Consider the following 14,723-nt stretch of genomic DNA (forward strand, 5'->3'; position numbering starts at 1 on the left):
TTTGAGGGAGCTGGGCCCATCGTGGAACAGGGGTGTGTGAGGCACTGTGTGTGGGCCACAGAGGAGGCATGGGGTGCTGGTTCCAGCTGGACAGATGGCTCTTCATGAACATATCCCTAGGGCCATCTGGTTTTAGGGTGCTGGGAACTGAACCCATGGTGTCAAATACAAATCAGGTACCCCATCAAGGAACTATGCAGTTGGTTCAGAACTTTAAAAATTCGACAGTAATCATCCAGGAGGAAGAAAAGAACAAAATCGAGAAAGGAAAAACCAGCTGGAGGATCAGTCTAGAAGGGCCCATGATAAAAAATGGTAGTAACTTGAGAAAGAGCAGTAAGGGTCAGCATTGTGTTGGAGCTGACTTGGTCCAGGGGAGCTCAGGTTGGGAGGTCACACACAGACCACACCGAGGTGCATTATGTGGAAATTTCAGAATACCAGAGGTTGGGGAGACAGAAAAATCAGGCCTGCGTAGGGAGCAGATTAGTTTTAGATTTATCAACAGCAGTGTGTGAAGCTGGAAGACCTGAATTTCTGAAAAAACAATTTCCAACCTATAGTGTAATGCTTATGCAAACCCTAGTAAAGTGTGTACGTTGAAAAAAAAACTTTTTAAAGCCAAGTGTGGTGGCACACTGCTGTAATCCCAGCATTTGGGAGGTTGAGGCAGGAGAATTGTTTGTAAGTTTGAGACCAACCTAGACTACAAAGTGAGCCCAAGACCAGCCTGAACTGCATAGCAAGACCCTGTCTCAAAAAGACAATAAATAAAATAAAATATAGAAACTTTTTGAGATATCATGTTTGTAAGCCCATCTAAGGCACTAAAACTGGAAGGGAGAAAGAGGAAAACAGGAAATCAGAGAAAAGCGCAAGTACTTTGTAAGACAGATGACCTCAGCCCAGAGATCGAGGGGTTCAGGTGAAGGAGGGAGATGCAGGCTGAGGAGGGCTGTCATGGGGAGAAGAGAAGTGGTGAAGCGCTGCGGTCACCTGGTGCATCTGGCTGCACTGGGGAGAATGAGCTGTCAGTGCCTGGAACCCCAGGGGCTTAGGAGGAGAGAGGCAGTTGTTTACTCCCGGATGCTCCTAGGGTATTAACCATAGTGCACAGTGCCTGGTTACAGTGGAAGTAAGGGGCATTGACTTGACTAATGGGGAGAGGGAGTGGGTGGCTGTTGGGTGCCATGATTTAAGAGTTAAAACCAGAGATGGCGCATACCTGTTATCCCAGCGCTCAGCTGGCTGAGGCACTACAATCTTTGTGAATTCACGGCCGTCCTGGATGACAGTGAGACTAGACACACACACACACACACAGACTGTCTGGACTGAAAAGGTGCAGAGTTAAGAGTGTGAGCAAATGTAGTGATACATGCCTGTAGTCTCAGGACTCAGAGTGAGTCAGGAAGATTGTCACGAGTTTGAGGCAGCCTGGGCTATATAGTAAGTTCAAGGACAACTTGAACTGCATAGCAAGGCCCTGTCTTAAAAACAACAGCAGCAGGAGAAATACAACGTGTTGTTTGGAAATGTGGAGAATGTGGGGATGAGCTGCACAGGGAGACCTGCCTGGTGCCTTGGGTTGGGCTGGGGCTGTCGCCCAGTGTGTTGGTCCAGCCTTCTGTTCTGTGCTTTCCCAGACCTCTTTGTGGAGTCATTTGGCAAATATTAATACTGAAGACAGTGACATGTACAGTCCTGCGTTAAATTTTTACTCGTTTAACTTGACATTCTTTTGTGGATGTGCCTATGTTGCAGACTTGTACAGTCGTGGTGACTTAGAAGTCATTTGTTGTTTATTTGTTTTTGGTCTTCTTGAGACTTCTGTGCAGTACAAGCTGGCCCTGAACTCCCATGAACCTCCTGGATCAGCCTCCCCAGATTGTTGGTTTAGCTGAATGTCTTGAAAAACACCAAGGGCTTGGGCTTCAAAGTCTACAGTCACTTATTCAGATATAGATGTTTATCACTGGATGTCAGTGCCAGATGTGGAGTTTAAGTAAACAGGAACTTCTAGTCTGGGGAGGAACATCCTGCAGGTAAGTGAGCAAGGAGCTTTAGGGAAAGAAAGCCCACGTGAGCTCAGTGCTACGGGGAGGACAGGCCTGTTTCTGCCTTTGGGGAGAAGGGGAGAAGGGAGGGACCGGGCAGAGGAGACCCTGAAGCCAGGGCTTTGGCCCAGATGAGACATGAAGAAAGGGTAGCATCAAAGCAGATGGCTGGTGAGGCAGGCAGGACTGTGTGGGTAGGTCTTGCAGGGCACAGGAAGGACCCCAAATGCGGGGGGATGGACGGGCAGTGCCTTCCAACTGCATAATTCAGGGTGCCAGCAGGGACGGTGTGGAGGGCAGGAGCTGGCCTGGCGCCCTGGGGGCCACCTGACAAGAGGAGCAGAAGTGCTGTTGTGCTTTACCTGTGGGGGTGTTCACATGTGTTCACACACGTGTTTGCACCCTTCCTTGTGCTTTTTACTTGAGTGTCGCTTTCCCTGCTGCCCTTTGTGTGTTTATGTGGTAGTTAGGTGGTTGAGCTAAGAAAGCAGATTGATGGCCAGTACAGCAAAGCGCTAGACATACTGACTCATATACTGGGTTTGTTGCTTTATTTTTTAAAATTGCTGATAATTACAATAATGCATATGGGCACGGGTCCAAGACAGGAAGAATTATTGTCTGAAAGCAGATCTGGTGTGAGCTGATAATACAGTCTGTTTACTTTAAATTTAAATGCTCCATAAATCATAGGAAAGATGTCTTTTGACTTGCTTTGAACCCACAGAGGGTGGAATGCTTTCATATTTTTGTGTTCAGTTTTAGTGGGCATTTGAAGTTAAAGTGATTTTTGTTTTATCAAGATTGGTATCTGAATATTATTTCCATCTACTAAGATGTTTAATAGAATAACTATAAAAGTTACCATTTGTGTTCATTTTTCTTTTTAAGTTATGTTTATTAGTACATTTTAGATATATGTAATTATCTCTTTCATCATAGGAATTTGTACCTCTACACGATATAATTTGATTCCTTTTATGTCTTAACATGTAAATTTTCTCCTTCTCTGCCCTGTGGAAATCATTTTGGCAGAGTCATCTTTTCTAGTTATAAAACAAAAATACCAGTTGCTCGTCTGAGTTTCTTGCCTTTCAGCACTGCAGGACCTTAGAGAGAGAGCAAATAGAGAGCTAAGCTTGTGGTTTCCAGTACTTGGTTATTATGGAGTAGTGTAAAAAGAAAGCTTTGGATAGATAAAGTCGATGCTTAATATATTACAAAAAGAGTACTTTAAAAAAATAAAAACAGGCTCCCCTTTTATTATTGCTATCATTTTATAAAATTACTCAATAACAAAAAGTTGAAAGAGTCTTAGAGTTCTGGACTATCCTTCTCCAGAGGGAATACTTAGGAGATTGTTCTGAGGGCACACACTTTCCTTTCTCTCTGTCTTGAGATGGAGCCTTGCTCTGTTGCCCAGGCTGGCCTGTGACTCACGATCCTCCCATAGAGATGGCTGTGTCCACAGCAGCTGGGATCACAGGTGTGGGCCGTCACTGCCTGGCTTGTCTGTCTCATTTTTCAGGGTGCCCCCCCAAACCTGTTGTAGACCTTAATTAGTTCCTTCATGGGTCTGGGTCAGGTCAGCCATAAGGTGCTTGGAGTTCACAAAGTATTGCAGTTTTGTGCTTGGATATTCTGCAGAAAACTCTCCATCTTTTTTATTTCTATCTGTGAATTGATAAAAATCATCTAGAACGGGAACATTTAATTAGCAGTATTTCCTGGGTATTTGTTACTTGAAATCATTCCACCTTTTTAAGGTTTAGGCAGATTTATCCCTACACGTGCTTTCCAATCCTGTACCTGCGGTCAGGCACACTTCTAATGAATATGGTAATTGCCTAAATAATATCAGCCATTGGTTTCAAAGCTTAGACCCAGCCCATACCATTGGATCACCTTACAGTACTCCTCAAGCCGCCTGGCACCCTCACCCTGCAGTTAGCTCGTCATGTAAAATATGACAAATGACTGCTTTCCTGTGGGATCATAGTGAGATGTAAGTCAGTGCGGAAGTTGTGTTTGTTTCCAAAGTATGTTTCTCATGCATTTGAAGTTTTGGCAAACTGACTTTTATCAGTTGTAGTATGTATCAGAATCCAGTTATTAGTGTTGGTATCTCATTTATTAAACTACAATTTGGCTAGTACCCTACCTATGGTGCTCAAAAGTAAACAGCAGGGCCAAGAGTGATTAAATACTTTCTGTGAGGTTATATAGTTATTACAAGTGAATGTCCACCTAGAAAACAGATTTGAAGAAATAACATATATGTAGTATTCCTTGGGGGAGGTGGGGGCGGAAATTGAACTCAGTCCACTGAGCTACATCCTGGGCCCCTATAGTAGTCTTTTGATCAAGGAAATTCCTTAACAGATGTACTGGGGATTAAGCCCAGCCCTTTGCTCTGAGCTACATCCCTAGCCCATAAACATTTTATTTTTTGAGAGAGTCTCCCTAAATTGCCCAGGCTGGGCTCAAAGTTGCAGCCTTCCTGCTTCAGCCTTCCAGAGAGCTGGGGTAGAAGCATAAACCATCATACCCAGCTGTGTGTTCATCTTGACTGTACTTCCTAGCCAGCAGGAAAGTGGGCCAGAACCAGGAAGCCAGCAACTCTGGTGACTTTCTTTAAGTGGTCAGACTGTATTACATTATTTGTGTAAATGTTTGGTGACTGAATTCCCACAAAATAAAACATAGAGCATTAATGTGTGTCCAGATTTAATAGGCAAAGAAGTCCATTTCAGGCCATCTTGAATTTTGAAAGGATAGTTAATCACAGGGGGCTTGCTGTGTGCACGTCCCCTCGCGTGCCTGTAACCTTCTTCCGGTTCTGTGTAATTGCAGTCAGAGAGAATTACATCTTCAGGAGCCAGCTCTGCGATGATGCTGCTTGCTCTGCAGCAGGCATTGTGCCTAGTGCTTTGTGCATTATCTTAATTTAATCCCCATAACAGGCCTGAGAGGAATACATATGCTAATAGTCCTGTTTTATAGAAGAACACATTTAAAGTCTGATAAGAACAGCCTCATCAGTGCTTGAAGAGCTCCATCTTTGTGATAAGCACTCCTTCAAACATGTTAGGGTCCCTTGCAGGCTCAGGCAGGGCAAGGTGAAGCTGCCAGAGATGCGAGTTGGTGGTGGAGCTAGAGCTCGCAGTTTGTGTCTGGAGCCCTGTGCTGACCCACACTGCTCCTGCACCTTCTTCGGAATACAGCACGGGGAGAAAGCTGACTGCCTGAGGCTCCGAGCCCCAGAAGTTAGGCTCGCTCTTAGACTTCTTGTTTCAGAACCGCATTTGGGAAGAAACACAAAAGCCAATGAAGAGCCCATTCATAAGACTATTAGCAAACATAAATTTACATCTTTCTGTATAAAAATACTTCTATATATTTGTGTATTTTCAGTAGCTTCCTTTGTAGAAGATTCTTAGTGCTCATCTCACACATAGCAAAAGGCAAACTTATATTAAATCATGGTGCTTGGATCTTTACCAATGTGATCCAGATGAACAAATTACCATGTTCTATAAAAAGCCCTAGAGATAGGCTAAACCATTTTCAGACTTGGAAATGATATTATACTTTAATATTTAAAGCTCTAGTAAAAGCAAGTGTTATTTGTATAAATCACTGCCTCTGGAAGTAACATCTTACATGCATCAGTGTAAGAATAGTGTCCTTTACTGCTTGGAGTAAATTACTGCACCTAATTTACCAGTTTCTAATTAGAATTAAATTCAATATTTTAAAAGGCCTAGAATTTTCAATTGATAAAATGCAAATTGGTCATTTGTAGACTGAGTTTTATCATATTACTGTTAAAACCAGAACACACTCAATAAGAATCTTGGGCTTTTGTTTGTTTGTCTTTTATTTGAATCTTGCTGTTTTGGTGAAATAGTGAATTGAAACATTTGAGGCCTGTGGTTTTTTAAAATTCAAAGTTGGTGCTGAAGAAGATATTCTAAGGTTCCAAGCTTTAGTCACCTCTCTGACAACAACTAATGTAGAGTTTCTGTATGCTAAGCTCTGGGTCAAAATTCTTAAAGCTCTCTCACTGTCAAGAAATAAAATTTAATACATGTACACGTGGGGCTTTGCAGCAAGAGACTGTGTGCCCACCATGTGTTTAGGATAATTAGTACACTTTTCAGTGTGGGGCCTGCTCTGATTCTGCTTAACAGCTGCTCAACCTAACGGTGTGTATTCTATTTTTGACAGACTAAGACTTTTTTGGGGCGATCAGGACTCACACTCTATCTATAGTCCAGGCTGGCCTCACACTTGTGGTCCTTGTGCCTCAGCCTCCCAAGTGCCGGGGTTATAGGTGTGCACCACAGGCCCCACTGTTAGATGAGACTCTTAAATAGGAAATGTGCCCTTGAGATTGAAATCCAGACAGGTGACAGACAGACTAAAACAAGACCCATTCGTCTCTTTGGGACCGGCAATCAAACCCAGTGCTAGGCATAAACTCTGTCTCTGAACTGTGTCAGCCCTTTACCCACCAAAATACTTTCTTTTTAGTTACTTTTAGGCTTTAAACAAAAGTTACCAAGTTAGTTCAGAGCTCCCTTGCCTTCCACTAATGTTAACATCTTGCATAACCTGTAGAGCAGTTAGCTGAACCAGTAACTTTGCACTCGTGCAAGTAATTGCTCAGTCTTCCCACAGCTCTCCTTTCCCTGTTCCTGAGTCCTCCCTCTGTTCTGTCCTTTCTGCTTAGCCTTAAATGTCTTACTGCTGAGGAAGTTAACCATGGTGTCTCCTGGGTGTTTCCACCCTGAAATAACTGTCTTAGCTTCTATAGCGAGAAAATATCTAGGGGGATATCTTGAAAGTGTGGTAAGAAAAAGATTTATGTCACTTCGTTCACTAAGTAAATCTTTGGTGAAGGTTCGTGGGCATAGATTTAAATCATTAGTTTACGAATCATGAAGTATTCAGCACTTGAACAAGCAAGAGGGAAAATAGTATGTAGGATCTTCAGGTCTTTTAGTAGGCTGCTGCTTTACTGACTTTCTCTCTTCCATGCCTCTAAATAACTATCACTAACGTACCGTGATAATTAGGTGCTATCAAGGCCTGTTTCTTTTCAGAGCTCTTTAGTACTGGAACTGTGTTAGCTTGCCTTCCTAGGACAGGGCGTCTGCGTACGCTGCCTCCTGGCATCCAGGGAACCATGGTTTCCCAGTAGCAGAACCTCTCCCCACCTTGGGGAAGATGCTCTACAGCAGGCACTGTCACACACCCTGGAGTCAGGTTTGATTCCGTGGCAGTATGTTCTCGATTTGCAGTAGAAGGACTGCCTTGGTCTTGAGTAAAGGGAGATGGGGTGTAGATGGTCCCCATAGTTTCATCTCTTCTCTCTTGCAGTGATGACTGAAGGACCTGATTTACCTTAGCTTCAGATTTAGATTTACTATGTTTACACAGTTTATGGTTTAAGCTATTTTGGGGTTTCAACCAAATTACTAGAAGCACTTTTTACCAAGTTAAATTTCTGTCTTTGGATAGCTAAACTCTCTTCCCTGAGCCAAATTAATAAAATGGAATTTCTTATTAAGAATGAATTATTAAGCTAAGTAGAAATACCAGCTAGGAAAGCAGTTGATGCAGTTTGTTTCCAAAGCCTAGAAAGTGCTGCAGTGTGCATAGATCACAAGGGCTGACTTAAGTGCCAGCGTGTGGGACATTAATTTTCTTTCATAAAGGACTCCAGATTCACAGGATAGCAGAAGTGCTGACTTGGCAGAGCAACCCCATTTGTAACATGTTAGATTCGGAAACAGATTGATTTATATGTTGATGTAATGGATCAGGGCGCAGTCTGTGCTTAAGAAAATGGAGAGCACATTAAATAAGAGTATTTTCAAAGTGAGTAAGTCCAAACATTGTAGGAAAAAAACCTTGCCTCACTCTAGGTAAGGTAGGGGTATGTTTGATTAGTCGATTCCTAGATATGGTCCACAGAGGCTTTTTATGTTTCAGATGATACCTTCCTGAGAGTCTCTCATGACCACAGGATTAATCTTTCTGAACTCAGAAGTGAATCACTGCAGCCTATTAGCTGTCTGGATGGATTCCAGTTACTCCTTTTTCTTGGTGGTAACTGATACGAGGATCTCTTGCTACGTAACTCCCCTTCCTGCTGCTTTAACCTCTGGTATTTTAGCTTGTCTTTGGGGGAAGGTAGTGCTGACCATGGCAGTGCAGAGATCAAGTGCACTTAGCACTCGGGCATTGACCCCCGCGGTTGACCCGTGTCGTGACCGCTCACACAGTTGGAGTTCCTGTGGTCTTTCGGCTAACAGTAACCCGCCATGAGTAACCCACGAGCGTTGTCTCTGGTGCCATTGAATGGCTGCCTGCACTAAAACAGACTGCTTCATGGCTCTGGGTTGTGTGAGCACTCATAACTAACTGACACTTTTTTCTTTTCTTTTTTCAACCCCTGTGTTCATTTTTAGAATTTAAGGTATAAATGTTCTGCTTCCCCTCTGTCTTCTGAAAGATTAGATGCCACACTCAAATCCTGTTTAACAAATAGCTGCCTTTAATGTTAAAGTACGCAAGACTAGCAAGAATTAGGACATGTTTTTCTGAATCTTTCAGATGTAGCTATGATAGTTCAGGGAATGTTTGAATTAAGTACCAGTAAAGTATTACTATAAATAAAGTGTGTATTCTTTCCTCTAGATGCCTTTACATTTCTTCCTCCTTTGGAGGGGACAGGAATTCCCATTAGCCTGTAGCCTTACAAGCAATTTTATTGAAGTAAGGCATAGAACTTTCTTCAGTAAGTGATAATTCATCATAGAATTTTAGTTAATAAAGATATCAGTTATTTATTGAAAAACAGATTGTTTTCAGCCTTGGTAGGTCTTAGCAACATTTTAATTCCAAATTAGCTTTCTCTCAGTGATCTACCAAGTGTCTCTGTTTCCTTGTCATACACTAGTAGAATGCAGGCTGACTTTGGTAAGCCACATTCTATTTTGTTGTGTTTCTCTCTGTGTAGAGTAAATCTTTTATCATAGACTTGTGTGCATAGGAAGAAGCATGTACGGTATGAGGTTTAGTGCTCTGCAGTGTCAGGCACCCCGGGAATCTTGGGGTTCATCCTGTGGGTAGCGGTGAGGACTGCAGGCCCTTCTGCATAGATGCCTGTGCCCCTTTAGCACAGTACTTGGCAGAAACCTTACTATCATGGTTCCTGAATGCTGCTTCTCACTGTTAACTTTGACCTGTTAATAATTAAGAACTAGTAACAAAACTAGATGATACTGACCAAAGAAAGACTTTGTGAAATAGTCAATTATTTTACCCAACACAAGATCAAAGTGCTCATGAAATTCCCACTATACTTACAAAAGGAAGGGGCACGGCTGCCTGTGTTTTCCAGGTTGGGCCTGAACTCATGGCTTCAAACAATCCTTCAATGTAGCAGAGACTAGACACTTCGCCTGGCTTATGGGAATCCCTTTGAGAATTCTGTTTCAGGAATGATGCCACTGTATATTGAGTAATGCAAGCTGTGTTAGTTAGCTTTGTGTTACTGTAACAAAAGGAAAGGAAGCTGATATCCCTAAGTACATACCTGTAATCCCAGATTGAGTCAGGAGGATAGGGAAGTTTGGATCCTTTCTGGGTAATTTAGCAAGACGGAAAAAAATAAAAGAAAGGGCTGGGGATGTCAGTCAGTGGTAGAGCACTCTTGGTTTGGTTCTTAAGTACAAAAGAAAAAGAGGGAGAGGTGAAAGGATGAGCCAGGCATAGCGGCAACACACCTATCGTCCCAGCCTTGGAATCAGAGGCAGGAAGGTCATGAGTGTGAGATAAACTGAACTACATAGCAAGATCGTTTTTTAAAAGGAAAAGATGTTTTTGGCTCACAGCTTTAATAGTGAGGGTGGGTATCATGGTGAAAGTGAATGGCCAGAGCTGCTGCTCACTTCCAGGAGGCTGGGAAGCAGAGAGAGACAACAGTGGGTGAAGGTCCCCACCTCTTCTTCAGGGCATTCCTACCGACCTCCCGTGTATTCTATTTATTGATAGAGGTGCAGTGCTGGCCACCTGGGTCACACAAGCCGCAGTGGCCATTTGCTATCATTGAGCACCCTAAAGGGGTCGCCGTCACTGTCCTGAAGGTGCTGCTGCCTCCTAGTAATGGCGCTGGTGGCCATCTTCGCGTGTGGGCCTCAGGAGAATCAGGAGTCAAACCATGGCCCAAGCTGGACTCGTCCACTCTCTCACTACCCATTATATTGTGTAATCTGCCCCCAGCATGCACCTTAGTGTCAACTGTTCTTCTCTTGCACTGTGGATCGAGCCATTCTCCTGGATATGTTCTTGGGGTTTTTAGTTCATTTTTTACCTTCAACCAGAAAAAGCCTCATAGCTTCAGGGTTTTTTTTTTTTTTTTTTTTTTTAAAATCAGTACCAGGGATCAAAAACTCACGACTGCCTGCTTGCAAGGCAGGAGCTTAGGCCGCTGAGCTAAATCCCCAGCCCCATAGCTTCAGTTTTAAAATAGTAACTTTGACCTTAAAAATGTCCCCGCATTCCCAGTGATAAAGACTGGGCTCCTTGCGGGGTGCAGCTCTGCAGACCTGCTTCAGTGCTCTTCTCCACTCTTCTGCATTTTCCCTGGGAGGTGCTCAGAGTTCCTTGATCGCTGCCCTATCCATGCCTAGGTCAGATTCCCTTTTATATATTGTCTTGAGGATGTGATTACACATTTGCGATGATACGTTTTTGACTTTTGACTTGTGTTTCGGAAGTTAAATATGCACATGAACATTCAGAAGAGAGTATGGAGCCATTACTTTATGCTCATTCATCCTAACTGTTTAGCATATTGCTTTGCAAAATAGTTCTTCAGTAAGGACTTTTTGTTGTCTGAGTGAGGTAACTGAAATGCTGGAATGTTAGCTGTCCTTTAGTTTTATGATGTGGTATGCATAGGAATTTGTAGATTGCTTGCTGCAGACTGCAGTTGATTTTAAAGTTCTCAAGTTGGAAGTGTCCCTGGTGGAGTTTGGGGGCTAGATTTCCCATTGACCTTTCACTTTGACCATACATGCCCAAAGGTCATTTTAAAATTCTGTCCTACCTCCTGGGAGAAGGATTTGTTTTTTAAAATGAAAACAGTGAGTAAAGATGATTAACAAAAGACCAGTTCAACTGGAAACCACAAGACATGTTTTTGCTAGTCTTTTTGGGAGTCAACCTGGATTTTTGTGTTCCTCTGTGGTAGGCTCTTGCAGCCAACGCTGGAACAGGATTTGCTGTCGCTGAGCCTCAGATTGCAATGTTTTGTGGGAAGTTAAATATGCACGTGAACATTCAGACTGGGAAATGGGAACCTGACCCAACAGGCACCAAGAGCTGCTTTGGAACAAAGGAAAAGGTTCTTCAGTACTGTCAGGAGGTAAGACTACTGTCAGCAAGTTAAAACGCCTTTTTTCCCTTGGGTTGGTCAGGGTTGAATATCTTAGAAATAGAGGCTCCATTCTTTTGATCCAAGACCAAGATGCTCAGAACTGGAGCTGTAAGTGTCTGGTGTGACTGAGATGTTGCAAGCTTTGCCCTTGTGTGGCTATGAACAAGCGCTGTACAAGGACATACTGACTCTTCTGTCTTGAGAGATGGAAGGCAAAACACGTCATGTGTGTTCTTGTGTTTTCTATTTATTGATAGAAAGCACTATAAATTATCACCTCAGGTCTGACTCACTTTAACCTTTTAGTTCAGAAAGAAAAGGATATAAGATTTCTTATCAAGGGCCAGGGATGAAGAACTCAGTAATTCTATTAATACTTTCTGTTTTTTTCTCCCCAAGAAGTTAGAGATTTATGCATGCCCTATAAGCAGACTTAATACTTAATTGGATTTGTTTTGGGTTAAAGACTGCTGTTTGTTCTTCAGTGCAGATCCATTCTTCGATCAGAATACATGGACATAGTCAGAATCTAAACTGTTAGTCAGAAAACCCCTAAGAGGATCTTTTTACTTGATAACTTCATTTGGTGCAAGGAGTAGTGGAGTGGAACCTAGATTTATGTAGGCCAAGGGTAGAGGGTGAGTAAGCTTGGGTCCTTATTCTTGCTTGAAAGTGCATGCCCACCTGCAGGTAGATTTACCGTGTGTGCACTTTCTTTCCTTAACAGATATATCCTGAGCTGCAGATCACCAATGTGATGGAAGCAAATCAGCCAGTGAATGTTGACAACTGGTGCCGACGGGACAAAAAACAATGCAAGAGTCACGCTGTTATACCTTTCAAGTGTCTGGGTGAGTGTTCTTGATAACCTCGGGAAGTCTTCCCCTTCCTCCTTAAATTTACTTTTCTCTTGGCATTACTGTGAGTTTATCAGAAGCTCCTCTTAGAGATATTTAGTGCTTTTTGAGTATGGTTTACACTCGCAAAGCCAGTGGTTGACTGACTGACTCTTTTGGTGACTTGCTTGGCCTCTTTCCTTGTGAGGGGCCTGGTCTCTGGGGACCAGCCTCTTCTGTGGCACTGAATGTGCACAGTACCTCAGAGCGGTCCAGCGTGGCCCTCAATTAGCAGTTTGAAATGATTTACAGCAGTAGTAGAGAGGGATACTAAGAAAACAGCCGCAGGAAGGAAGGGTTTTCTGCCTACTTCCTCCTACACAGATCTGCACTGTTTCCCGGTTGTGTTCAGGAGGAAAGGTGACTCGTGTGAAAGGCTGTGGACACAGCACCAGGGCCAGATGCCATGGGGCGAGCACAGCTGAGGGCGCGGAGGTTGTGTGAGCGCTGGTGGCTCCTGTGCGGCGGTTACTGTCCAGAGCCGGCTTGAGTGAAGCTGCGGCAGTGTTGCCGGGAAAGGGCTGTTCAGTGAGTGTGGCCACCCTGACCCGTTTATCACCCCACGCATCTGGTCATCGTCACATATCTAAGAGTCTGGGTGGCTCGGGAACAGATTCGGTCGCAGATGCTGAAGAGGACAAAACAATCAAGTTCAAATTGTCTACGATGGCATCAACATACATATGACATCAGCAGATACTCTGAGTAGCTTTGTAGATACATCTAATTTGAGCCATTTGCCTTTTTCTCTTCTTTCCCTTGTTAAAACCTTAAACCACAGAGAACCACAAAATAGAGTACGCTACCTTCTTAGTGTCAGGTGGCAGGGAGCAGTGGCCAGATAAGAGGCAGCAGCACCTGAAGAGCAGTTGTGTAGAACCCAGGGCATTTGCTCGCTTTGACACCCTTCCGAAGGGGGAAGGGACCCTGCGCGCCTGCTCCATTTACTTTAGCGGGGATGTTCACAGTAGTGTGGGACATGAAAATCCTGCGTGATATGTTACTGTTCCCTTCCCTTTGCTCTGAGAAGTCTCTGCCTGTGAAGTTTCATTCATTGTCTGTAAAATTCTCAAACTGCAAGTGAAAGAAAAGAATCCTTCTAGACCATATAAAGAATTTTTAATTGTTTCTGTTTTTGCAGTTTTCCCCTAGAGATGTTACAGCCTTGTCTTCCTTGCAAGATTCCTGTGTAGAATCGAGTAAGGCCTGGACCCAGAGACCCCTGCAGTTCTTCTCAGCCTTTGTCTCCCCTCATGGTTTGGTTTTCAAGTGACCTGATTTTTTACCTCTTCAGTGTGGCTTATATTCACCACCCCCAAACTGCACTGAGACCCCCAAGTGTTCACAGACCCAGAGAGCACTGTGTAGTTGGCATCTGTCAGATGTCCTGCAGCTTCTAGCCGACGGGGTTCCCATTTTCCACATTTTGTACCTGTCGGTGACCTCATCTTGGTCAAACTGTATGTGCAGTGGTTCCTGCAACTGTGCCTTAACCACTTGTATGTTGTCAGGCCCAAAGGCTCTGTCATCTCTGTCCAGGGGAATGCTAACCTTGGCTTTCAGGAGCAGGGTTCCTGGGATAGAAAGCAACACCCTGTGAAAGCCACTGGAGAAGGAGTGGTGTAGATGGTAGTGTTGGATCTGGTTACAGTGTAGGAGTCATGCAGTACCCAAATCACACTAGGATGGCAGGACACCGGATTGTTGGGAAAAAAAAATTGTGACACTAAGGGTATTGTGAATTGGAAAAATTTGCAAATCTCTGATTCATATGCTCCTCCGTCAGATTCCCACTCTTCTGCTTCAGCCTCTTGTCACTGTTTGGACTGCAGTGACAGGTTTGTTGAGACATATACAATTTATCCACTTTAAAGTATGCGTTTTAGGGCTGGGGATTTAGCTTAGCGGCATAAGCTCCTGCTTGCAAGCAGGCGGTCGTGAGTTCGATCCCGGTACCGATAAAAAGTTTAAAAAAAAATTTTAAAAAAAGTATGCATTTTAATGAGTTGTATTCATTTAGTTATGCAGCATAGACACATCTTTTGTTTTTTTTGAGACAAGCTTAATGAACTAAGTAGTTCAGGCTGGCCTTAAACATACTCGCTGTATAGTATGGGCTGGCCCCAAAAATCACGGTTGATCCTCTTCCTCGGCCTTCTGAGTGCTAGGATTACAGGTGTGTGCCACTACACCTGGCAGATGATTCTTTCAACGTAAAAACTGCACTAAAATTGGATTAAGTAAACTGCAAGAGTCTTGTGTAACTGATAGACTGGGAATAACACAATGAATCCTCTTACATTTTTAAAATGAATA

The 14,723-nt window shown here is 43.5% G+C and overlaps 1 protein-coding gene across 4 annotated transcripts in view; it reads left to right on the forward strand.

Annotated features, from left to right (window-relative positions):
- Aplp2 (amyloid beta precursor like protein 2) overlaps positions 1-14,723 on the forward strand; it is a 61,130-nt gene that overhangs the window by 18,527 nt on the left and 27,880 nt on the right. For all 4 annotated transcript variants that reach the window (XM_063256083.1, XM_063256084.1, XM_063256085.1 and 1 more), the window contains exons 2-3: positions 11,326-11,499; positions 12,239-12,362. In XM_063256083.1, the coding sequence (XP_063112153.1) occupies positions 11,326-11,499; positions 12,239-12,362 (298 nt within the window). The remainder of the gene's footprint in view (positions 1-11,325; positions 11,500-12,238; positions 12,363-14,723) is intronic.

Source organism: Cavia porcellus, unplaced genomic scaffold, assembly GCF_034190915.1.
Source record: "Cavia porcellus strain 051 isolate PalLab524CR breed Dunkin Hartley unplaced genomic scaffold, mCavPor4.1 scaffold_9, whole genome shotgun sequence".
Lineage (NCBI taxonomy): Eukaryota > Metazoa > Chordata > Mammalia > Rodentia > Caviidae > Cavia > Cavia porcellus.